The sequence below is a fragment of the Notamacropus eugenii genome, chromosome 1 (genome assembly GCF_028372415.1).
Source record: "Notamacropus eugenii isolate mMacEug1 chromosome 1, mMacEug1.pri_v2, whole genome shotgun sequence".
NCBI classification, from domain to species: Eukaryota; Metazoa; Chordata; class Mammalia; order Diprotodontia; family Macropodidae; genus Notamacropus; species Notamacropus eugenii.
This window is the reverse complement of record NC_092872.1, coordinates 612,053,728-612,079,681: the sequence shown is the minus strand read 5'-3', so window position 1 is coordinate 612,079,681 and position 25,954 is coordinate 612,053,728. Positions and strand designations below refer to the sequence as shown.

The 25,954-nt window shown below is 46.0% G+C and overlaps 1 protein-coding gene across 3 annotated transcripts in view; it reads left to right on the top strand.

Annotated features, from left to right (window-relative positions):
• The first annotated feature begins 1,474 nt into the window (after positions 1-1,474).
• The window catches only part of SORBS3 (sorbin and SH3 domain containing 3), a 38,608-nt gene continuing 14,128 nt past the window's right edge, over positions 1,475-25,954 (top strand). Inside the window, exons 1-16 of one of the 3 annotated variants that reach the window (XM_072634878.1) lie at positions 1,475-1,628; positions 4,728-4,871; positions 5,112-5,220; positions 6,951-7,144; positions 8,199-8,262; positions 11,478-11,516; positions 11,779-11,842; positions 14,579-14,666; positions 14,942-15,028; positions 15,192-15,245; positions 18,429-18,515; positions 19,506-19,552; positions 20,228-20,367; positions 20,561-20,613; positions 20,771-20,817; positions 22,070-22,184. In XM_072634878.1, the coding sequence (XP_072490979.1) occupies positions 1,593-1,628; positions 4,728-4,871; positions 5,112-5,220; positions 6,951-7,144; positions 8,199-8,262; positions 11,478-11,516; positions 11,779-11,842; positions 14,579-14,666; positions 14,942-15,028; positions 15,192-15,245; positions 18,429-18,515; positions 19,506-19,552; positions 20,228-20,367; positions 20,561-20,613; positions 20,771-20,817; positions 22,070-22,184 (1,368 nt within the window). In that variant the 5' untranslated portion in view covers positions 1,475-1,592. Of the gene's footprint in view, positions 1,629-4,608; positions 4,624-4,727; positions 4,872-5,111; positions 5,221-6,950; positions 7,145-8,198; positions 8,263-11,477; positions 11,517-11,778; positions 11,843-14,578; positions 14,667-14,941; positions 15,029-15,191; positions 15,246-18,428; positions 18,516-19,505; positions 19,553-20,227; positions 20,368-20,560; positions 20,614-20,770; positions 20,818-22,069; positions 22,185-25,954 lie in introns of those variants that run through there. The other 2 variants (XM_072634877.1, XM_072634880.1) reach the window with 2 other exon arrangements.

The following is a 25,954-nucleotide window of genomic DNA, read 5'->3' as shown; positions in this document are numbered from 1 at the left end:
CTGAGCTCAGCTTACAAACAAGTTCTCTTTTCTTCCTTTCCCCAGGCCAAAAGCTCTTTAAATACTCCCTGCCAAGATCCAGAGATGGAGCATCACTGTGCTTGTTCCTGCCACTCCTCCAGCATCCCTGTTTCCTCCCATTCTCTCAACAGCTATGGTCAGGGGGATCCTTCTCCATTCCTTTCTGTCCCTAAGCTTCATCTGACTATTTAGAAGACCAAACAGAACCAGAGTCATGGATGAAGGCAGGAGGGATACTAATGAAAAATGGTAGCAGCAGCACAGGTTAAGAGGGAGTGGAATGAGTCTAGGGAGTCAATGGGCGTAGGTTCTTAGGAGCAGAGCCAGGAGCAACAGGAACATCGGAAAGACAACAAGATCAAAACGTGTTGTCCGCTGCCTGGGAACATGCGGACCACCCCACTACCGTCAGGGGTGGGCCTCCACCCTCATCCGCCCTCCCAGGCTGGCTTACCCCAGCCCCTCCCCTGTACCATTTCCTTAAGAGAAAATCCTTCCAGCCCAGGGCAGCCTTCCTCCATGTGTTCCCGCTCTATTGGCCCATTGCATGCGTATGTATATGTGTAAACGTACGTCTGCCAAGTCCTTGTTTCTCCACGGCTGTGTATATGTGTATAAATTTCACTATTCACACCTCTTTTATACCTCTAATTGTGCTGCAGCCGTGCCCTGTTTGTGTCAGTCTCTTTGCTTCACTGTCTCTTATTTCTGTCTCTGGGGCTCTCAGTTTCTATCCCTGTGTCTCACTGCGACTGTCCGTCTTATTCATCATTCCTGCACTAAAGGCGGGCTCCAGGACCAGAGGAGCACACCCCACACACCCATTCTGGAAATGTTGCTGGAAACTCTGAGTAGCCCCACTCTGGTGCCAAAGGCTCCACAGGGCACAGAAGGAAAGCTGCTGGGAAAGGTTCTTGTGGTCCCCTGGGACCCCCAGGACTCCTCCTCCTCTAAACACGCCCCACCCTGATCACTGGGTGATCTCCCTGCCTCTCCTCTGCCTCGGTCCCACCCTTGAAATGAGAGCAGCTCTCCCTTCCCCAGGAGATGGGCACTTGCTTGCCTATAGCCTCCTGACCAAATTACACCCCCCCTTCCAGTTTTCCCCCACCCCAACCCCCACAACACACATAAACACACAACATGAGGAGGGAGGGGAAAAAGCTACAGACAAAAAGTATGACTTTTCCCTACACCCCACCCTGCTGCAAACAGGCCAGAGATTGGAAACTCTCTGCTTGGTTCCCTCCCTTCTTTCTCTCTTCCCTCCCTTCCTCCCTCTCTCCAGCTTGCAGACTCCCTGCTGATTTGACTCTTTCTCTTTGTTATCTCTCTGTCCTCTCTATCTCACACCCACACTCCAGTTCCCCATTTTCTCTGTGACTCTGACTCTGTCTCACTGCCTCTCCTTCCTCCCCTCCCACCCACCCACCCACCCTATAAGAGTCTTATTCTGCCCCAGTCACGAGGGAGAGAGAACACACCCCAGACTTCTCCCCTTCCTGGCAGCCTCCCCAGAGGCCCACAGCTGTGGGCTCAAGGTGGAGGCTGGAGGGAATGCTTTCTCCCTCATGGACTCTCCATCCTCTCCACCAGTTCTTCTGCAGGTAGGTGCCAAAGAGGAGGAGGAGGGGGCAAAGGAGGAGAGGCTGAGGTCAGGGAGGGGAGGGATCAAGGAGGGAAGAACAGCCAATCCCTCGAACCAGACAAAGGGAAGGCAGACTGGCTCCTCCCTCTGGAGTCCACAGAAAAGCAGCTGGGCCCTCTTCCTATGCTCAGGGAAACTGAGGTACAGAGAAAAGAAATTGGGAAGAGGACTGGGGTCATCTTGCTCCTAGCACCTTGCTGTTCAAAGAAAATATAAGCTTACCTGGGAAGCCTTTTCTTGTCTTCTTGGGGGGAAATGGGGAAGAGAGAAGGAGCTGAGATTAACCACCACCACCCCATTTATTTTCCCATGTATTGTCCTGGACAAGGACAAAAAACCTCCAAGTAGTACTACATTGATTGCTGTAGTCCCAGAGTCAAGCCTTTAAATTAAAGAGGACTTGCCAAAAGGACTGGAGAATTCTGTCAAGCTCACAGGAAGTAGACAGAGTGCTGATCTGGGAGTCAGACCTGGTTTACTTCTGATCCCATCCCTGCATCATCTGGTGGGATGGATGTAGATCAAGGCCCTTTGCTTCCATTTCTCCCTAAATGAAGTACCTCTCCCTCTCTGTTCCCACTTTACCCCTACCTCTAACTCCTAGGGATACTGGTGGTCAAGAATGTAGAGGCCTGAATGGGCAAAGTGTATGTAAATTCTTATTGCTTTAAGGGACTGGGGTAACTGGGCCCATTCTCCCCATTAGGGAGAATGAGGTAGGATGGGAAAGGAAACATTGAGAACATTGTTTTAGGGGGAAAGGGAATATTGGAAAACAGACACAGTCTTTGCCTCCTGAAAACAGCCTAGTGATCAGGACTAGGGGTGGGGACTAAACTTGGAACTCCCAGATAAGAAATTCCTTCTCCTAGTGCATATTCCCACTTTCTCTCTGAGTCATAGAGAGAACTGTGGGGTTAAGTGACTAGCTTTGGGTCACACGTACAGTAGAGTCAGGATGGGAACCTTCCTAACTCCAAGGCCTTCTCTGCCACACTGGAAAACAAAGGAATTGTCCAGCCTGCTTGAAGGGAAATTATCCACTCTGAATTCCTCCTAGAGGTCAAGGAAGTCAGAGAACGTCAAGAGAAAGGAGAATCCAGGGTCAATTGATGATGATGATGATATAACTCAGAGCACTGAGAAGTTAAGGCCTGATACTTCCAGGCTGTCAGCCCTCAGCCAAGCTCTCCTTAGTCATGCCTCAGTGTCCCCCTGCATAATGTTTAGAAAAGAAAGAATTGGAGAAAGCTTTGATGTGAGTTGATCTGCTGATGTGGCATTGCCCTTAGTCCTAATTGAATCCAGCTGGTGAATGCCTTCACTTCCCACTCCTCCCCACCCCCAACAGTCTAATGGGCACAAAAAAGCAACAGGCAAGCTCCTGCTCCAAGCCCCAGCAAGTATAAGTGGCTCACAATAGGGGGCCTGCTTCCCTGACCTTCCTGATTTCTGGGACTTCATTACAAGTGAACAAGAGAGTGACAAGTTCCCCATCCCATGCCCCCCCAGTGCACTGCTCATGTGAAATCCCCACTCTGGCCATGGGCATGCATCTTCCCAGCATACAGGACTCCCTCTTTTCCTCCTTTTGCGAATGCTGCCCTTTGTGAGTGTGGAAGCCACCCACAAATGACTTGGACTCAACTCAGGAGGTGCCAGTGTGACGCAGGCAAGTCCTGTGACTCTAGCTGGGGTGGGGTAGGGTGGAAGGAAGTCCCATGTCAACCCATGATTTCAGCCTACACTTTGTATTTAAATTTTCAAGAAGAGTCCAGGTCTCATGTCGCCATCACCCAGCACAGGGACCACCTTCCCTTCATCTTCCACCTGCTTCCTCCCTTTCCCCCAGCCTCCTCCTCCCCCTCTCCAAGTCTTCCACCTTCTCCTGCTGCCTACCCCTATGGGGGCTTTCTCCTCACAGAGCTGATCACCTCTTCTACACCCACTGCTGATTTCCAGAGATAAGCCATTCTCTACTATGGCCTCATTCTGTGGATCAGCAAGAACAGGTCTGGAAGACAGACAGATAGACAAAAAGGGACAGAGACACAAACCTAAACACAGAGACAGAGCAAAGAAGAAGAAACAGAGACAAGAAAAAGAGACAAATACAGGAAGGAAAGCAGAGGGAAAGACTTGTAGAAATGAGTAAGGAGAAAAATAGAAAGGTTAAGAAAGCAGAAGGAAAGCAGAGAAGATGAGACAGACCAAGGGAGAGATAAACGTACATATAGAAACAGGGAGAGAGACCAAGGGAGAGAGAAATATACAGATAGAGAGAAACAGTCAGAGATAGAGACAGAGAGAGACCAAGGGAAAGATAAACATGCAGAGAGAAACAGTGAGAGAGAGAAAGAGAGAGAGCATCCAGAGCCCAAGATTTGAAGGCAGGCCAGTCCCCATTGGCATTCTGAACTCCCCAGAGTCCCTGGGAAGGAAAGCTGAAATAGAAAAGGCTATGACCATTTCATGCTTAACTCCTGACTCAGGGAAGATGATTTCTACCCCTCACCCAAGAGGCACTGCTTGGTCTTGGTACTAAGGGGAGGGACCCTGCCTGTTCTCACTTGGGGCATATAGCCAAGCTAGACTAGTTTCTCTCCTTCCTTCCTTTGTTGCTGTGCCCAACAGCTGTTTCCATTTCTCTTTTCAGGGTTAGGAAGTCATAAAGTGCTTTGAGATCCCCATGGGGTATGCCTGGATGATTGGATGACCCAGGCATTTCCCATCCTCCCCTGCTTCTTGCCATCCCTCTTCTCTCTTACCCTTTCCCTCACCCTGGTCCTCCACACCCCCCCTTCCCCCCACCCCTGCAGTTCCTGGGTCACTCAAACAAGCAGTTCATTGTGCCTGATCCGGCAGCTGAGGCTGCGCCAGGAGCAGGAGCAGGGACTGAGCTGATGGCTGGTGCCCAGGGGAGGAGTCTGCCTCTTGGGGCATCGGGAGCCCAGGTGACACTCCAGACACCCTTCCCCAGACCTCCACTCCCATCCGCACCCAAAAGGGACTCGGGCTTCCAGAGCCAACTCTAATTCTTCCTTGGTCTTTCCCCAAGGGAGAATTGGTCCCCTCTGGGTCTGTGGGCTCTAGCCACACCATGCAGGCTCCATACTACAGCCTCCCTCCCGGGCTCAGCCTCAGTGACTTCATCCCAGGCCACCTCCAGGCACAGCCAGCACAGCATCGTCGAGGGACTCGGGTGAGACCACTGGGGACAAGGGTTGAGAGAGGGAGCATTGCCCTGACCTGGGGAGGTGCAAGGATTTGGTGGAAGGGATGGGGGAGGCAGAAATTACTTGACTGTTTCTTGATTCCTGATACCCTTGCTTGCTGGATGGTTGCTGGGCCCTGTCGTCCCCTGTGTGTTCTGGGAAATCTACCCCTCCTCCCTACGATATCTTGAGCTTCCCTTCTTGTCCCCCCTTCCCAACCCCAACAGGTGTCTGTGCTCCGGGATGGTGGCTCCAACACACTCAACTTCCAGTTCCATGACCCAGCCCCCAGGACCGTGTGCAATAGGCACTTGGCACCCAGGAGAGTCATCCCAGGTTTGCTCAGCCCACATTCGCTAGCAGAGAGCTCCCTCACTTCCATCGCCCTTGGCTTAAACGCTCTACTTGTTCGCTTGTTCCTTCACAAGTCAGACTCTCTCTGAAAGGCTTTTAGACAGTTTGGTGGAAAGCAGAAGATAAACTGCCTGTCCTCCTTTCCCCAAAAGTGACAGCAACTCCATCTTTCTCCATTCAGTGAGGTGGGAGTGGGGCTGGAGGGGCTTCTGTCTTTGGCATAGGGCTCTGGAGCCTCCCCAGGTTCCCTGTTCCTCAGACCCAGCTACTGCAATTGCCTAGATTGATGCTGGCTTCTGTGCACCTTTGATACAAATGTCCACACACATATATACTCTTTCAAAATCTCTTACATACATATATATGTATGTGTGTATATGTACACACATCTATACACATGGGAGATGGTCAAGGCATTTCCCATCATTCCCTATGTGTGTATGTATAAATTTGTAGATATGAATATCAATATAGATCTCTAGATCCCTGCGAGACCATTCTGACAGAGGATGATGTTGCTCTGCCCCAGGGATGCAGGTGTTTTTGAGGTGCATGGGACAAGGGAGGCAGAAATTTCTTGAAACTTTTTGCTGTAGGAGGGCACCTTTGGTTACTGATGCCTTTATCTGTTGTATGTTTTCCTGGGTTGTGGTGCACTGTGAACCCCCCTTTGATATTGCATCTTGTGAACTTCTCACCTTGTATATACTACTAACTTGCACACACATTGGGAATAAAACAGACATTTCCTTTCGCTGTGGACCTGTGTTGCCCAAGACTCCCGTGGAAGAGAAAACTTTAAGGCCAACACAGACCTGTGGAGGAGCAACACTGTTCCTCTTCCTCCCACAACAACTGTTGCCCTTCCCCCAAACTGGCCCAGCTGTAACCAAGCCCCTAGGGATGGAAGCCAGGTCTTAAATCCCACCCCCCACCCACATACTCCTAACTGTACATGAAGGACCCCAAAGCAGGCAGACCAATGCTGGAGCTCGGCTGCTGGGAAGAATGGGAGTGGAGAGTGGGGATGAATGTTGAAGACCCTAAGGTCAACCTCTGAAGTGACTGGCACCTTCCAATCTGGGATAGGACTCTCAGGGCTATCCTGGTTGACATCCTTGGAAAATGGCTGAATTTCACAGGAGTCTATGGGACTGGGGAAAAGGGAGAGAAGCCTCTAACCTAGGAAATCCAAGGAATAGGTGGGAATGTGAATCAAATTGCTTGCCTTTATCGCTTGAGTTACAGGGGATAAAGCAGGATCCTAGCTGGGAGGGATGGGGGGGAGGGAGGCAAAATCCAATTAGAAAATCCTATTTTCATAAATGATATTGGTTTAGGGAACCCACCCCCACTTTAAAGCAGTGATTCTCCCCTCGGGGGAGGAAGGCTCTTCTAAGAACCCATATGGCATCTCCAGTCATTTTAGAGGTTAGGTCCTGACATTTTCAAAAGGTAATTGGTTTGGATTTACTTTAAAAAAAAAAGTCTTATATGCTCCTTTTGTGTGGAGGGAACAGGGTGCAGTTGTGTGTGTGTTTAAGGCACAAAATCAAACAAACAGAATGTCATAACTCAGACAAGGTCAGGGGTTACTGTCCTGGAAAGCCTAGAGGATGAGTGGAGCATGTGTATGGGGTGGGGGTCAGAGTAAACTCACTGACTCCTCCTTACTGTTCTTTTCTCTTCTGCCTCTCAAATGCTACCTACAGATCCTTCTTGGTACCAAACTTGGCCCGTTTCTGAGAGCCAGGTTCCTGGAGGCGTGAAGCAACCCGTGTCCCAGTGTGGCCCAAACTGGTCAGCTACATGGACCAAAGGTAGCAAGCAGCGGGACAAGTGCTGGGTCAAATACGAAGGCATCGGGCCAGTGGATGAGAGCGGCATGCCCATCGCTCCTCGTTCTGTGAGTGCCGGGGGAACCTCTGAGGGAGAAAGGGGGGTGGGAGGACAAGGGATGTTCAGTCCAACTCTTCTCCACACCATTTGGGGATTTTCTTGGCAGAGACACTGGGAGTGGTTTGCTGTTTCCTTCTCCAGCTCACGTTACAGATGAGGAAACTACCACAAACAGGATGTGACTTGCCCAGGGTCACTCAGCTAGTAAATGTATGAGGTTGGATTTGAACAAAGATCTTTCAGACTCCAGGCCCTGAGCTCTCTCCACTGCACCACCTAGCTGCCCCTGAGTTCAGGATTAACCCTCCATTGTTTCACAGAGAACTGAATCTGAAGTCAGGAGAGGTCTGGATTCTGATCCTTACCATGACCCTGGCCACTTCATTTGTAAGAGCCTCACTTCCTTCATCCATAAAGTGGGGGGATAATAATTCTTGTATGTATTTGCTGAGATACTGTGAGGAAGGAGCCTTGTAAATCTTAAAATTGCGTGTAAAGATCATTTTAAAAAACTAGGCTTTGTATAGTGCTTTAACTTTTCCAAATGTCTGGTTGTTGACCCCCAGAGCAACCCTGTGAGGGAGATGCTGTTATTACCAGCATTTTGCAGATTAGGGAACTGAAGCTGAGAGAGAGACAGAGAGAGACAGAGATAGAGAGAGAGAGAGGGAGTAGACCTCAGAGCCAGAAAGGCCTGGGTTCAAATTTTGCCTGTAATAGTTAGTGGCTTTGTGACCTTGAAGGAGTCACTCAATCTCAGTGCCCCTGGTAACTTTAAAACTGTACTTTGAAGAGTAGGTGTTGAGCTGCTTCCAATGTGAGGTACTATTTTTTCCTGTAACATCACCTCAGCAGAGACCCCATGACCGGATTTCTTTTCCTTTTCTTATTTTTTTGGTGAGGGCAGTCGGGGTTAAGTGACTTGCTCAGGGTCACACAGCTAGTAAGTGTCAGGCCAGATTTGAATTCAGGGCCTCCTGACACCCATGGTTGGATTTCAACCAAGAAGGTCTTGAGGTAGGAAAAGGAGAACAGCCTGACTTTGCCTTCTCTATTCCCAGAGCGTAGGCAGCCCACGGGACTGGTACCGGAAAATGTTCCAGCAGATCCACCGAAAACTTCCAGGTGAGATCCAATCTTGTAATGGCTGATGCCTGGGCAGGGTTGGGGCTGGCTGAGGAATGAGAAAGGGAGAAGGATTCTGAGGGATTTGAGGAAGAGGGAGAAGATGAGGAAAGTCTTCTTCTAAGAAAAAGCAGATGGATGTGAGTCTTGATGGAAACTTCTCAGAGGTAGAAGAAAAGAGAGCATTCCAGGCATGAGGCACAGCCTATACAAAGACATAGTGAAAGGAAATGGAATGCCAAGTACAAGGGACAATAAAATGGCTGGTACACAGCTTGTGTATCAGGAGTAATGTGCAGGAAGGGTTAGAGAAAGCCTGAAAAGGTAAGCTGGAGCTGCACTGGGAAAGGGTTTAAATACTAAACTGAGGAGAGGCATAAGGAGCCCTTGAAGATTCTTCATTAGGGAAGTAAAATGGTTGGACTTGTGCTTGTGGAAGCTGGTTGAAGAGGAAAGAGACTAGAAGCCAATTAGGAAATGGTGACAATAGTTCACCTGAGTTAGAGCAGCGGTAGTGTGAGTGGAGAGAAGGGGACAGGTTGAGATAGAAAGGTAAAATCAACAAGATTTGGCAAGTGAATGGTTATGGGAAGTGAGGGAGAGACAGGACTCAGGACAGCATCTTGATGGTGTCACTCAACTTGTAGACCTGGGGAATGCTCTAGAAAGAGTTTCTCTAGATTTTAGCGAAGCACTTGATAGAACCTCTGTTAAGGAAAAGATGAAGAGATGTGGGCAAGACAAGGGGTCTCTAAATGGGTGCATAAGGATCTCTTACTGATTTAAAAAACCATATATTAACATCATCTGTTCTTTTCTATTTTTATTTTTTTGTCAAATATTTCTCAATTACATTTTAATCTGGAGTGTTGTGGACTACACAGGTCTACAGTGTTTGACAGATGGCATTATTAGATGAATTTAGAGCTGATTAGATGGTCAGATGTAGAGAACAGAAATGGTTCAAAATAGTGCTGGATACTAGAAAGATTTCTGGATTTAGAATTGGTTGATCTAAATTCAAATCCTACTTCAGATATTTACTAGTCAAACCTGAGCAAGTCCCTTAACTGCTGCCTGCCTCAGTTTCCCCTTCTATAACGTGGAGATAATTACAGTACCTGCTTCCCTGGATTATTTTAAGGATAAAATGACATGATATATGAAATGCATTTGTTGTTGTGTTGTTTCAGTCATGTTCGACTCTTTGTGACCCCATTTGGGATTTTCTTGGTAAAGATACTGGAGTAACTTGCCATTTCCCTCTCCAGTCCATTTTGCAGATGAGAAAACTGAGGTAAACAGAATTAAGTGACTTGACCAGGGTCACACAGCTAGTGTCTGAGGTCACATTTGAACTCAGGTCTTTCTGACTTCAGGCCCCTGATGCTCTATCCACTGCACTGCCTAGCTGCTGTGACATACATTGCAAACCTTAAAGTGTTGTATAAATGTTATTATTATTAGGAGTTCTCCAGTGGAGTTCTCCAGTGATCCTGTGTTGGCCTTGTGTTATTTAATTGTTTTTCTTTGTGATTTGGATAAAGGGATAGATCATTCAAAAATACTTTAAATCTAGTGAAATGAAACTTAATAGAAGTCAACATAAAAATCCTAGCCTTTGCTTCTAAAAAGTCAGCTTCCTAAATACAATATTGCAAGCCCCATATGCCTCAGTAGGGTGAGATTGCAACTAAGAAAGCTAGTGTAATCTTAGATAGCAATGAGAAGCCCAGCAGGGCCCCTCTCTGCTTTGCCCTGATGATTTCACATCTCTGCTTCCGTGTGATCACTTCCAGGTGTCAAATCTTAGAAAGGAAATCCAAAGAGCATCCAGAAGAAGGCAGCAGGCATGGCTCACACTGTTTAAATATTGACTGAGGGCACCTGGGATATATATAGTTTGGCGAAGAAAAGACATAAGAACTCACGATAACTGTCTCCAAGTATTTAAAGGACCATCAGCCATCAAAAGGCATTTATGAAATACTGGTTGTGTGCTAGGGACTATGCTAAACCCTGACACAGTAAGGCAAAAAAAGACAGCGCCTGCCCTTGGGGAGCTCAGTCTATAATGGGTCATATCTTGTTGAAGAAAGAAAGCACGCTTAGTCTGCTTGGCCCCAGAGAATAAAACTAGGCATGGTTGGAATTTGCAAAAATGGCATTTAGGCCACTGAATCCATGAAGCATCTAGGTGGTACAGTGTAAAGCTTGTCAGGCCTGGAGTCAGGAAGACCTGAGTTCAATTCTGGCCTCAGACACTTCTTAGCTGTGTTACCTCACCAGTCATTTAACCTTTGTCTGCCTCAGTTTCCTCAACTGTAAAATGGGGACAATAATAGCACCTACTTCCCCAGGTTCTTATGAAGATCTAATGATATGTTCATAAAGCATTCCACATAATGCCTGGCACATAGTAGGCACTATATAAAATCTAGCTATTATTATTAATATATAGATCTTTATTATATTATAATTATCAATTATTAATTAATACATAGATAATGACTAGTTCCAGTATATTGTAGAGAGACTAAATGGCCTTTGAGATTCCTTCCAACTCTCCCATTCTATGATTCTTTAAGGTTTGAGTGGAGACCTAAACTCCGTCTTGAATTTCATGTGTTAAGGAAAGAATTCCTCCTCTTCCTTGGAGAGGGACTCTTGACTGCTTCTTACTTTGTGGTAGTTTCAAGGGCTTAGAGACAGGTGGAACAGGTGCCTAAAATGTCATCACGTTAGTTATTCCTTTATGGTAAGACGAGCTGTGTCTGGTTTGCTCATTTAAAATTAAAATATTGGAAGTAGCCTTGGAGGTTGCTAACGCTTTAGCTAGCAGTGCCTGAGTTTTCTCTGACGCTTTTCTCCCAGGCAGGAGAGACACAGGGGGTCTTAAACAAGAAAGATGGATTTCCCTGACTTGGCCATCTTGCTGACCTCAGGCCCCACTAGCTTTAAGTGGATAGGTGGGTGGGTCTGAGGAGAGAGGTGGGAAATCTCGGGTTGCTGGGAGGCATTCCAGAGTCATTGAATACCCAAAGCATTTCCAGACCTCCTAGGAACTGCTCTCCTAATTCCTTCCCTCCTTAGACATTCTTCTGGGCCTGACTCATTCCCCCACCTCCTAAAGGGAGGGGGAGGGCTGCTAGCACTGGAGTAGGGTTGAGGCAGAGGTTAGACCGCAGTAACCTGCTTCCTCTCTCTTCTTCCAGAGCTGCAGCTGGACTGGGCTTTTGAGGAGCAAAGCAAAGGTGAGACACTACCCTGAGAATTGGTCCTGGAGGCTGGCTCCTGCTCCAGTAAACAAAACTTACTATCACCTGTTATAAGACCCCAAATCTTGCTCCCACTTCAAGTCAACAGTGTGTCTTTCAATGACGTCAGAATCTTTTCAGGACCTGGGGAATGAGGGTGCAGTTCCCCAGTTGCCTGGTTTCTTCCTTGAATACTCCAGTCCCCCAGCCTCTCCTAGCCCAAACCTCCTATTTTCCCTCCACTCCCCATCCTTTCTAGAGTCCAGGCATCTCGGACCACTGTTGAGAACGGCCTCTCAAAGTCCCTCATCTCCCCACAGCAGGTGAGTGAGTGGTGGGATTGGGGGAGGCAACTCTGGAATCTCACAGCTTGGTTTTAGGGGGTGTGCAGCTAAGAAAGCTCTGTCTTCCAACCTATTCCTGAGCTGGAGGGGGTCAGAGCTTTGGTGATGGGGCCAATCCCAGAAAGGGTGGTCCATCCCCGTAGTGAATTGGCTCCCTCTGGTGGCCATGTCATAGAGCTAAGTGCCCAACAACCAACCCCAAGGCGTATTCAGGTTCAATGAAAATGTGCCCAGCACTGGGCTGGAGAGTAGCAGAGTTTAGATAAGGCACACTCTGGTATAAGATCAAAAATGAAAATGATCTTAGATCCCCTCATTTTACATAGGAGGAAACAGAAACAGAGAGGTTAAGTGATTTGCCCAGTCACGCAACTAGGAAGTATCCAAAGCAGAATTTGAACCTGGGACATCCGGACCCTAAATCTAGTACTTCATTCACTACTCCTCATGGAACTCACACATACATCAAGAACTCGAATATAAAATGAAACATGGGAATTATTCAGATCTCACGTCCTCTCTGTCAACCACAGTCAAGTGTTGGCCATTCTGGGCTCTCCTTCCTACTAACCTCAGAGCAGAAAAACAGGCTGGAAGCAGCCTTCCCTCAGTACCTGGATTGACTGACAGAATATAGTTGGGTTGTTTCTGGCAAAGCCAGGCCAAGTGACAGAACTCACTCCACCAATCCCTGGGACATTGGCACACCTGCCCTGTCATCATAGGTCACCCCTAGGCAAGACATAAGTTACGTGTTGTTTTTTTTTAACAGGATTCTGGAGGTTCCTACTTTAACCTCACCTCCCTTCCTCTCCTTGGAAATCTCTTTTTTAAATGCATCCTTCAAAAAAGATTAAGAACACACTGTGGCTGGTGGGAAGGTGGAGGGTGGCAGTGTGAGTGGAGAGGTTAAAAATTAAATTCTGGTCTTACCTTTGGACAAAATCATGCTACAAGCCAGTGCAGAGTCTCAGTCTAACTATTCATCTGGGCAGAGGCTCCCCACCCCAACCCTACCCACCCCAAGCAAATAAAGTCAATACATTTATTATTCATTGGTCAGGATTATTTTTAATCTCTTATTGTAAGTATTCTCATCTGAGACACGTCATAGAGTTTCTATAGGTGTGGCTTCTTGTTATGATTTTCAGTTGGTACTGGACTTCTAAGTCATATTGATGTGTGGCTGGAGACCTAATAATAGGCCAGCAAATTCTGGTGGACAATCCACCCACTTTGCTATCTGATCAAACTTCTCATTCCGTGAAACCTGCCTGATGCTGATGGCTCATTTGGAAGGATTATCCCAGAAGCTAGTTGTAATAATAATGGCTTTGTGTTACTTTGAGTCAGTCACTTCCCCTTTTCTGGTCTCAGATTCCCCATGTTCCCCAAGAGGGGCCTGGACTCATTGATTTCTAGGGTGCCTTCTCGCTCTGACCTTCTGTGGTTCTGGAAAAACTGGCAAATATGGGGTTCTGGCTAAAGAAAATGTCAGAGCTGAGGCTTACCCAAGTCAAGCCCCCTCCTCAGTAGAGGCATCTTCTAGAGTCCTAGAATGTTGGGAACTTTAAAGGGTGTCTGGTTCTGTCCTCATTTTCCACATGGAAAAACTGAATTAGAGAGGGGGAGTGGCAGATACAGGATGATAGATTTTGAGCTAAAAGGGTCCTTGGTGGCTATCTAATAAAGGGGAGGAAAAAAAATCTTATAAGTACTTAATATGTGCCAGATATTGTATGAAGCACTGAGTATTTTAATAGCAAAAAAAGATACCCTTGTGCTACAGATAGTCTTAAATGACTTGCCCAAGGTCACCCAAGTATTGACTGACAGTGCCAGGATTTGAGCCCAGTTCCCCTGAACCCAGCCCTCTTTCCACTGAACTGCCATACTTTCCAGATTCAAATTCTGAAGCTCTTTATACTTCATGTTCACTTTCTGACAAAACTGGGTGGGTTTGTGATTTTTTGGCCTTGGTATCAGACTTTTGTTGTATCAGAACATTTTCATCCCAACATTAAATGAAAACTAAATTCAGCTGATTTATCATCTTTATTAAAAGCAATGACCAGAGCAAATGTGTAAGGTTCCCTGCCTCAGACAGAAAATCACGAGCAGAGAAGCTTCTAGGCAATGGAGGAAGTGACCCAGGGCCCTGTCGTTGGCAGAGGCTGCTACACCAGGCAGTCAGGAAGGAAGCAGGCATTTATCAGATACGTGCTGTGTGCCTGGTATTGTGCTAAGCGCTTTATTTCATTTGGTCCTCACAACAACGTTGGGAGGGGGATGCTATTATTAGTCTCATTTTACAGTTGAAGCAACTTAGGCAGACAGAGGTTGACTTTGCTTGAGGAGAAAGCCCTGGACTGGAGTCAGGAAGACTTGAATTCAAATCCAGCCTCAGACAGTGTGACCTTTGCAAGTATGGGATGATCCCAGCACAGTTCCTGGTACAAAGTGGGGGTTGATAAAATGCTGGTTATCTTTCCCTCACCCCATCCATTATATCACCTGGCTGGTGATCTTCTGAGTCCTGAATGAGAAATATGGGGACTGGGGAGAAAGTGATTACATGTAGGGAAAGGACCACAAATCAGAACTGAGGCTGTGGAGAAGACAAAGCAACTCCCTCTCCCTGAACCAACCTCTCTCTGCTGTGCCCCAGTCTCAGCCATGTTCCACGAAAGCAATGATTCTCCCTGCCTTGTCTAGGAGGAGCCACAAGGACCCTAATGAAGGCGCCAGAAATATCTTCAGCTATAAGCCTGGAACCTCACCTCTCCTGCAGACAAGACCTCAGGTACACACCCTTCTGGCTCCAACCCATCCCTTCACAACCTCCTGCCCTTGCTCACTAGAACCCCTGAAACATACATACTTGTGCATGGCATGGCACAGGCAGTGAATGACATCAGTGATGTTCAGCATTAGTTCCTGATATGCTACTAGGTCTCATGCCCAGATAAGGCATTGAATAAACTATGCCACGTAAGGAATGAATGGCTTTCTTCAGATGACAAAATTCTGTACCCAGGCCACTTCATTGGAGTTCATATCCTCTGCTTCGTCATCCAGGTGGTCAGGTACCAGAAGAAAGCTGAAGATATCTGGACCGAGGACTCCTGGAACCAATTTCTCCAAGAACTAGAGACAGGGCAGAAGGTAAGGGGACATAGACTGGGGTGGAGAGCTCAAAGTTGGGGCTGCCCTTAGGCAGGGCAGCTCAACCAAAGACCAGGCAATCATTCAAAGGATCTCCAAGGGGAAAGAGCCTGGGAACTGTCCCACTCCCAGTTCCCCTGATCTGACCTGACCTACCCCTCAGCCCAAGAAGCCATTGGTGGATGAACCTGCTGAGAAGCCCTCTTTACCAATTGAGGTGAGTGCCAGTGTGGTCTAGGCACCAGTGTGAGTGGGGGTGGGTGAGAAAAAGGGCATGGTTTGGATGCTGGGCTTGGGTGGAAATGGGAAAGGACAAAAGATGGCAAAAGACAGGCAAGATTTTCCTCCTCAGAGTCAAAGGTATGAATTCTGGGTCACCTTATGTAGTTTGGGGATTCCCTCTAGCCCACAGCTCAAATCAACAAGAATTTTCTGAACACCTACTACGTGCCCAGCATGGTGGTAGACAGTAATTGGGATACAAATGAAAAGATGGGGCTTTACCTCAAAGAGTTCAAAGTCTAGTTTGGTGAACAATAAGCCTGAGAAAAGCTGTGAATGAGTTGCTCAATTAAGAAATTTATACTTGGGAGCCAGAGGACTGGATACCCAGCTCTGCTGGTTATTTACTGCCTGTGTGGGCTTGGGCAAATCCCTCACCTTCTCTGGATCTCAGCTCCTTCATCTGTAAAAGAGGAGGCTAGACCAGGTAATCTCCACAGTCTCTTCTAGTTCTGTATCTATGATCCTGTGACTTAAGAGCTAAGTTGTTTTTCAATGAAAATGTCATATGAAATCAGAAAAGGGAGAGATTGCAGTTAGAAAATGTTGAAGTCCTATAGAAATATCTGTTATTATTATTTTATTACAGTAGCTAGATATTGTTGTAGTGAATAGAGTGTTGAGCCTGGATTCAGGAAGACTTGAATTCAAATTCGGCCTCAGATAATAACTAGTTGTGTGACCCTGAGCAAGTCACTTAACCCTGTTTGTCTCAGCTTCCATGTCTACAGAATGAACTAGAGAAGGAAACGGCAAACCACTCCAATATCTTTGCCAAGAAAACCTCAAATGGGGTCATAAAGAGTTGGTCACAACTAAACAAAAAAATTATTTTACTTTATTGTTTTATATTATTTATTTATAATAAAATTCTATTAAATAATAATATGTTTATAATGAAAATACTATTTATTCTATTATCATAGTGGAGAAAATGGTATTCCAGGTAAGAAGAACAACACAAGCAATGAGACTAGTAGTGTGCCCTCGAGCAAGTCACTTTTCTCTGGGCCAGAGTTTTCTTATCTGAAAAATAAGAGGGTTGAGTTGTCTTAACCTTCTAGTGTCATGAACCTCTTTGGCAATCTGATGAATCTTATGAATCCCTTCTCAGAAAAAAAGGGGAGTGTTAAGTATATAAAATAAAATATATAGGATTACAAAGGAAACAGATTATATTGAAATGTCAATTATCAAAGTATTTTAAAAACAGGCTCCCAGATCACAGGTTAAGAACTCTCTAAATGAGATTTCTGGGGCACCTTCCAGTGACATGAATGATCATGGGTCAGTGAGACTTGCCCGAGTAAAATAGAGGGGGCATATTGGGGAGTATGTGGAGTATTAGAAGAAAAGCATCCCTGTTATTCTTTGACCCCATACCTGCTGCCAGGGTAGGTAAATTGACTTTACTTGGACAGACCTCAGTTTCCACATTTGCTTTCAATTCTGGGCCAGAAGCAAAAGCTTGTGTGTGTATGTATGTATGTCTGGATTCCTGTATGGTGGGAGGGAGTAGGACAGAGGGCAGATTGTAAATACTGCAAAAGGCAGACTCAGGACTTTAGATGTGCTGTGGTAGCCAAATGAGGAGTTCTTGAGCTGGAGAGTGACTTGCTAAAAGTAAGGGTTTGGGGAAAATAATAGCAATAATTTGGTAGGGGTATGTTGTTGTTCAGTTGTGTCTTCAGTTGGCTCTTTCTGACCCCATTTGGGGTTTTCTTCAGAGAGATACTGGAGCGGTTTGCCATTTCCTTTTCTAGCTCATTTTACAGATGAGGAAACTGAGGCAAACAGAGTTACACTACCAGCGTCATTGCTTGTGTTGTTCTTCTTACATGGAACACCATTATCTCTACTATAATAATGGAATAAATAGTGTTTTCATTATAAATATATTATTTAATATAATTTTATTACAAATAAATAATATAAAGCAATATAATAAAATAAAGTTGTTGTTTAGTTATGACCAATTCTTCATGACCCCATTTGAGGTTTTCTTGGCAAAGATACTGGAATGGTTTGCCGTTCTTTCTCTAGATGATTTTAAAGATAAGGAAACTAAGGCAAACAGGGTTAAGTGACTTGCCCAGGGTCATACAGTTAATGTGTCTGAGGCTGGATATGAACTCAGGAAGATGAGTCTTTCTGATTCCAGACCTGGTGCTCTAGAGGCCAAAGTATTGCAGCAATCCAGGTGTGAGCCTCCCTCAAAAAGTACTTAGTCTTCTCTTTGTAGGGCTCCTTTGACAGAAATGGAGAAGTTTGGAAAAGGGAAGTGTTTAAGGGAAAAGATGAGGATTTCAGTTTTACCCAGGCTGAGTTTAAGATGTCTCCAGGACATCCACTATGAAATGGCCAATAGACAATTGGTAATGTTGGTCTAAAGCTCTGGAGACTGGAGCTGAATATATTGATTTAGGAAAAATGTGTACAGAGATGATAATTAACCCCATGTGAGCCGATGAGGTTGCTAAGAAAGGAAGTATAGTGGAAGAAGAGAAAAGGGCCAAATGCAGAACCTGGGGGAACACCCCCATTTAGCATATGTGATATGGATGATGAGCCAGCAAAAGAAATTGAGGACTGGCCAAAGAGGTGAGACAGAAGGGGTTGATACACAATAGTCCAGGGAGGATAAAGTATCCAAAAGCAAGGGAAAACTCTCCACGGTGTCAAATACAGTAAGCAGGTCAGGAAGATTAGGACTGAAAAAAGAATACCAGATATTTGGAAGTTAAGAGATCATTATGTTAATTGTTATTAAAATGTCCATATCTTATAGCCCAGAGATTCTACTGTTAGTCATATACTCCAAGGTAGTTACTGATAAAAAGAAAGGCCCGATATATACCAAAATATTCCTAGTTAACGCTTTTTGTAGTAGCAAAGAACTGGAAAAACAAAGAGATGAGGGCCTGCTTGAGTAGTGGTCATATCATGCTCTGATACCATGTCCCAAAAGGAGACCTGATTGCCTGGACACAGTGTCCATTCCTCTAGCAAGGGCGCTTTGTGGTCATTCTTGCTTTTAGAGTTGGGGAGGAGATGTTGCTGACCTTGCAGGTAGGGCCTACTGTGTCTTCTGGGGACCCCAGCTTTTTTGCCCCATCAGATCTTACTGGAGAGGGAACTGGCCAGACTGAACGAGGAGCTGGACAAAGACATGCGAGCCATTGAGATGAAGCTGCCCCTAGACAAGGTACCCCTCACTCCTGGGCCCCTCACCCAGTCACATGTCACCTGGGACAATAGCGGGCATAGAGGAGAATGATGTCAGAGCAGGATTCCTGCCTGAGAGGGGAAGGGGCCGCCTAGAGACTGGGCTTCCAGTCTGGTCCTGTAGGTGTATGGTTGGTTACGGGAAACAGGCTAGAACAAGTGAGAGGCATTTGGTTTTTATGGAAAGAGCTGACTCTAGGCCCATTTTTTTCGGCTGTCGATGTTCGAAAAGTCACCTTTCCTCTTTGGGCCTCAATTGCTCAGTTTGGAAAATAGGAGGTGGGATTAGAGTCTAATCTAAGGGCTTCTTAAATTGTGGGTCTCAGCTCCATAGGGGGTCATGTAATTAAATGTAGGGGTGGTGAAAAATTTGGCTATAGTCAAAGGTTTCTGTAGACCTATTTTATGGTAAAAATTTCTCCTGGGAAAAGAGGTGGTGGGTGGAAAAAGTTTAAGAAGATATTTCTCTTTAGATAGATCTATGTATGTATCTCTATCTATGAGTAATCCTGAGGCCACCTCTAAGATCCTTTCTTCCTGTTTCTAAGTCTGGATAAATGTCCCAGTGTCCTGGAGTGGCCGTGTCCCCCTCCTCGGGAACACCCTCCTTCCGGGGGTGTCACTTCAGCTGGAGGACAGGACGGGCTGCTCATCCATCTCATTTCTTTTCTCCTCCCTCAGGCTCTCTGTTTCTGCTTGTTCTTTCTCTTTCCCTGCCTTCCTTCCTTCTTTCCGTCCCGTCATTCGCGGGCCTCTTGTCCGGGCTCGGCTTCCACTCTCCTAGCCTGTTGCCTGCCCTCTCAAGACATCCCGAGGAGAGACTCTAGGACCCTGCGTTCACCCTGCCCCTCCCCCTCTGCCCCCCCTTCCCCAGCCCCAAACTTTCCCAGCTGTAGCGGAGGGGGCGGTCGGGTTGAACTCCCAGTCCGGGCTGAGTCCCGCCCCCGCCTGCCCTCCTCTCCACACCCAGGGCTCAGTGCAGTCTAGCCGCCCCCAGGACAGAAGACCCTTGGCTCGGTGAGTGCCTGGAGATGCCCGGGAGGTGGGAGGAGAAGGGGCTCTACCGGGGGTGGGGCTGGACAGAGGAGGAGGAGGAGGCAGAATAGAGAATCGCTGATGTGGAAAGGGCAGATCGGCCCGGGAGCCAGGGACAGAGGAGGGAGGGCCTTGGAGAGAGAAACAAGGTGGAGGTGGAGTGCCATCCTGAAGGGCAGGGCAAGGAGAGAGGAAGGGACGGAGAGGGGACTCCAAGAGGGGCCACCTAGGGGAGGGAAACCCTTTAGGGGATGCATCTGCCGTTTTCATGGACGCAGGGAAACTTTTGGCTTTGGAGTCCCTTGGTCTCCCTGGAGACCGGCTAGGTGGGGAGAGAAGGGCTTTTCCAGGGAAGGGGAGCGGGAGGGTGAGCTCCCTTTCCCTTGCATACCTCCTCATCATGGCCCAGGCCGCCTTCTCCTTCTCAGGGTCTCCCCTTTCCCAAGGCCTCACCCCTTCCTGGCTTGGGGCGGGAGGGAAAGGAAGTCGGATATCCTGCTGAGATCCAAGGATCAGGGAGTGGAGATGGTTGCTTGAATGGCATTTCTGGCAGCATAAGGGAAAATCCTGGAGGTGGTGGAGGGTGTAAGTCCCCAAAAGAGTAAACTGTGTCTGCACCTCCCTTCTCCCACCCCCATCCTCACCCCATTCTACCAGCTTGTCTCCAGCACGGGCTTCCAGCCCATCCCAAGCACTTTACCATAGCACCTCACGGGTCCTGAGCCCCCACAGAATGGAAGATGGAGGGAGCCCCTTCCTGGGTCGGAGAGACTTTCTCTACCAGCCCCCCACTCAAGGTAAGACTCAGATCCCTTTCCCAGTCCCTCCTAGTTTTGCATCTCTTAATCTAGCTCCTCTTTTACATTTCCCCTTGCCTTATTTGGGTGAGCTGCTGGGCATCCACCCCGGGATCTCAACTCCCAACCCTTCCATTTGGTCTAACTCTACTTGGCCCTGGCTTTGGTCTGCTGAGTTTTTGGTTCCCTACAGATTCAGATGGGACAGAACCTGGGGAAGGCCTGGCTAAGAAAGAAGAAAAGAAGGTAAGAGGTAGCTTCAGGGCAGGATGCAATGAGGCATTGTCCCAGGATCTGGGGCTGGATTTACCAGGGGTCGGGATACACTGGTATCATTTGTAGCTCTTGGAGGGATCTAAGTTTGGGTAGGGGTAAATTCTGTTCTTTCTCTCCTTTTGCTCAGATGAAGGCTGCACGGCTCAAATTTGACTTCCAGGCTCAGTCACCTAAGTAAGTGTCCCTTCTTTCTCTCTCCTCTCTCTTTGGGGAAGGAATATCTCAGAAGGCCCATTTACAAAGTACCCTGCTTTCCTCTCTGTATTCCAATGGGATGGGAATTCAGAAGGTATCTCCCATTGCTCCATGAGGAAAAGCCACAACCTGACTTTCTTATCCAGGCCATCCCCAGGGCTTTATCTCAGGTGCCCTGTTAAATATAGAGCCCAAAAGCTAATATCCACCCTACCTCCTGTAGATATAGAGTGATTTTGTGTGCCAATGAATAGGAGGGTGACACCAACACTTCCCATTCCTCTAGACAACAGCCTGCTTACCATGGAGCTGACCTGACTTGAGTAGCCCCCACCCCTCCACAAGGGCTGAGGAAGTCAGATCCAGGCATGACTCTTTGCACAGGCCCACCATTGCTCTGACCTATCTGAGGCTGAGGGGCAGGGGATGTGTGGTGGGGAGAAGGTTGGGGAGGATGGGTGGCCCTCAATCTTTAAGCCTAGGCTAGGAAATGTGAGGGGTACTTGTGTGTACTACGGTGGAAAGAGGAATAGTGGGGTTACTCACCTGTTTTTGAGAAGAACCTCGGATGTCCATCAATCTGACTGTCCTGGGCTTGACCCATCTTCAACCCAAAGGTTGAAGGAAGGCTCAGACTAGGGCATCATGGAAGGGGGTGTCTGAAAAGCATTGGAGACAGTGTCTTAAACTTCTACCCAGAATTCCACCACTCCAGCATTGTGAGACTTCTTTGCCTTCCCAATATCCCTTAGCCAAGCTTCTTTGAAAATCGAAGGAAGAGTCATATGGGAGGGAGGGGGTCACAGTCCATGCCACACTTTCTTGGGACCAAATAAATTCCACATGATTAGATATATGTCACTTCTTTCAATTTTCCATCAAGCCCCTGTGAAGAATAATTAATTAAAATAGAAAGCCACTAGATGATCTACAGGGGGTAAGTTCTTTCCCTTACCTCACACCAGGTTCCTGGGGTGATCTGTCTTCACCTTTGCTCTCAGGCTGCTTTTCCTGCCTGTTGACTCGGGCAAAAATTCCTAGTGATGAGACTGTCCACAAAGAAGTAATAATCCCTGGGGAGAACTTGGGACAGAGGTCTGAAGAATGAAGTAAAAAGGATTCTTATAGTTTTTAGATAGTCCCAAGGACATAGTCCCCTTTTCCATGACCTTCCCCTACTACCTTTTGATTTTGAGGGACCTTTGAGTGACTTTTTGTGCATGGCCACCAGGGAGTTGACCCTGCAGAAGGGAGACATTGTGTACATCCACAAAGAGGTGGACAAAAACTGGCTTGAGGGAGAACATCATGGGCGACTTGGCATCTTTCCAACTAACTATGTAGAGGTGAGTGAAGGACTTCCTTGGTGGGATGGGAACTTGGGTTCCTCTCTTTCTCCTGGACCCAGAACCATGTCATGTTCAGTCTTTCACCAAGCTCTGCTGTTTCTTCCTGGACAATACCTCACAGATTCATGCCTTCATCTGCATATCAGACTCAACAATTATGAATAATTCTCACCACCTCGTTCATAACAACAACAATAGCTAATTTGGTATAGTACTTTGAGTCCCTTTACGTTCATTCTCATTTGGTCCTCACAATAACCCCATGAAGTAGGAATTAATAATATTTCTTAAATTAAAAAAAGAGAGATGGTCTATTATAAAAGAGAAAACAATTAGTCCAGAATATCAAGAGGGCGTGTGGAGAGTAACTAAATGAAGTGATTTGGGTCTAGTAGACCTTACATTAAAACAAGGAATGTCCTGTGTCAGGGAGTATTCAAATAGTGCTAAAAGTCCTGTGTCAGATGGTAGAGACAAGAGTTGGAGATCAGATGGGATAGCAGGGATTCAGCCAGGTATGATCACAGCCCTACTCTGTTGGCCTCAGTGGTCAGCATAGTCAGGTTGCCTTGCCTTTCTTCTCTTGTGCTTGAGCCTGCAAATTGATTTCTTCCTCCACTTGGTGAAATGGAAATCAACAAGACAGCACTGAGATCAAGAGGGGAGTATACTTATTATGCCCATTTAACAGATCAGTGAAGTGGGGTTCAAATGCTCCTTGTTACACAGTTAACAAGAGGCAGAGGCGCAGGATTCTTCTAACTTTGAATATAGTGTCCTTTCTACTATACCTTAACTGCCAATCAGAATGATCTAATTAATTAAAGTGCTTTCTCTGTAAGCCTTAAATTGTTCTATAAATGTGAGACATTTTCATCGTCCTTTTGGCCAGATACTTATCCTGGCTCCCAGCAAAGGTAACCTTATACTGATTTGAGGTGCTGATTACCTCTCCCTTTTCCTATTCCTATCTGTGGCTCTCCAAAACATCCCAAAGGGTCCATTTTTGATCTCTGAAATTTTACAATTAGCACTTATTTCTTTGGATTAAAATGTTCTCAAGTAGAAAGTAGGAATAGTCTTCATTTTTTTGTCTTTTTATCTTCAGCATCCCTGTTTCCATAGTAACATCCATCATCAGTGTCCTTTTTTGTTTATTGATTCTTCTAGCCCTAATTCCTGAATTAATGTATTTGCTTATTGTCTTCCCCCATCAGATTGTAAGCTTGAGGGCAGAGAATACCTTTAGCTTTTTTTTTGTATGTTCAGTGCTCAGCACAGGGCCTCTCACATAGTAGGTGCTTAATAAATACATATTGGCTGACTTATTGAATTATTATATTATTATAATTTATCTTAGGGCCAGGCTCTGTGCAGTTTGGGAGGGAATATTGTGTGCTTGTATTGTCCTGATCTGTATTCTTGGGGTCCTGCATCTGCGTTCTCTGGGTTTTGACTGCTGTATTCTTCAAGGAACTCTGGAATGGCTTGACATCATAGATACTTAGCAAATGTTTTAGGTTGTTTTTGATCACCTGTTAAAGTGGAATTTTAATCCTATATTTTTATATTATATTATATATTTATATAATATATTTTTGATTAACTTTTTTATTTGTCATTTTGATCTTAATCCTTCTTTGGAGTAGTACATTCAGTTCAAATGAGCAAGCATTTATTGGGCACTTAAAAAATTGCTTGTGCCAGGCATTATGCTCAGTGCTGAGGCTAGGAAGATGAAAATAAAACAACCCGTGTTCTCGAGGAGTTTCTATTCTACATCTGGATTGGAGTTACAATGTGTACACTATAGAATAAATACAATGAACCCTGAGGGTCTTCCCCTCCAAGTTTGACTTTTTTTTTTTAATTAAAGGGGCAATCTCTTTACTCATTTCTTAAACAGGCCTATTCATTGAATGGGTGTTGCCTCACTCCAAGTGAGAACTCAGGAAAGACCTTAGCTTAAAAAGGCCAAGGTCTCCCACTGCATTCTGGGCCATCTCCAGTCATCCTGACCTATATCTGGCCACTGGACCTGGATGGCTCAGAAGAAAGTGAGGCTAACGACTTTGTACAGCACTCCCCCATTCAAATCCAAGTCAGTTACATGTCATGGCATCACCTTTCTGATGTCATTGTCCTCTTACACAAGGACAAACTACACACAACACAACATAATGGGTGGGGGTGGGGTGGGGGAGAAGTACACTGACACTTACTGGGATTAGGAAGAACCTCAGGTAGGAGGTGCTAACTGAGTCGAGCCTTGAAGGAAGTTAAGGATTCTAAGAAATGAAACTGGAGAGAACATTCTAGGCACTAGAGACAGAAGTATACTATCATATATAAAGAATAGCTAACAGTTAGGCTCTAACATAGCATTCACAACAGAGAATAAACACACATTAAGTCCCTATCAGTCACACATACAGCATGATTTATGTCTCTCTTTCCTGGAAAGGGATGAGTTTTATAGTAGCCAGGGAGACGTTGAAAATTTGGACACCTGAGGGAATGAGAAGGGAGGGGACTAGGGAAGATAAACTGCCTAATTGAAGATTTTGCCTAAGGCTGGCAGCTTCTAGTTGAATGAAAACTCTTAATTCTGAACTTGAGGGCCTTCCACCAATCTGATCTCTTACTCCTCCACCCCAACGCAGACAAATAACATACTTAACGTCACCCTCCCACTCCCACTCCCACTCCTTCCCCTCCAGGTTCCCCTTTGGCCTTCTACACTGCAATTCAAGCATTATTCCAGAGACACAGCCTGTCCCACCCACACCTACCTTGTTCCCACTTCCAGATCTTTGCACATACCGTTCTCCACCTGGAATGCACATATCTTCTCTTCCAAATAACTTAAGTATTTGCTAATTGTATCTCTTACCCATTTATCAGATGTCTGTGAAATCTAGACTTTTTAAATGAGCATTTTTCATGTGTTGGATCTTTCCTACCAGTTCATTTTTTTAAATGCCTTTTGCCTGAGAAACTTTGTTTACAATTAGGTAAGTTAGTATCACATCTTGATACAGTTTGCAGTGAGAAGGATATTGAACCTGGAATCAGAGAATCTGGATTCTGAACCCGAGCGATCATGAACAAGTTGCTTAAACCAACTGCATCTCATTTTCTTAATCTGCAAAATGAGGGGATATGAGTAGATGACTTTTTCTGATGTTATAGCCCGATCTGTAAATTCTTGCCTTAAGGGCTGACCCAGGGGCGTGTTGGTAAATGTTTAACAACTAGCTAAGGGTGGGGTAGAGAATGTTTTGTAGTACACACTTAAGTTCAATTTGTGCTATTAATATTTTCTCCATCACTTTCTTAGACATTCAACAAAACGATAAATCAGGCTCTGATTTGTATCAGTTTCTGAGGTGTAAATAAATGCTCACACTAAAAAATTTAGCAGTCAGCTCTTAAGAGCTTCTAGGAACTGGGTCCAGTCCCCCATATTGTTTTCTTCCAAGAGATGCTACATTTCAAGTCAGGAAGGGCTGGGTTTGAATAATATCTCAATGAGATCCTGACCAAGTCCCAACTATGATCAGCCTCAGTTTCTCCATTTGTAAAAGGGGGTTTATACTTCTATCACAGTATTTTGTGGGGATCAAATGAGGTGATGCTTAGGAAACACTTTGCAAACTTTATCAACAAAATAATGATGATTTTGTGATTTTCTTGCTATGAGCCCCAAAATGCATGTTCAGTAAATGTTGCTGATAGTGTAGTACTCTTTGTAACCCTTTTGGGGG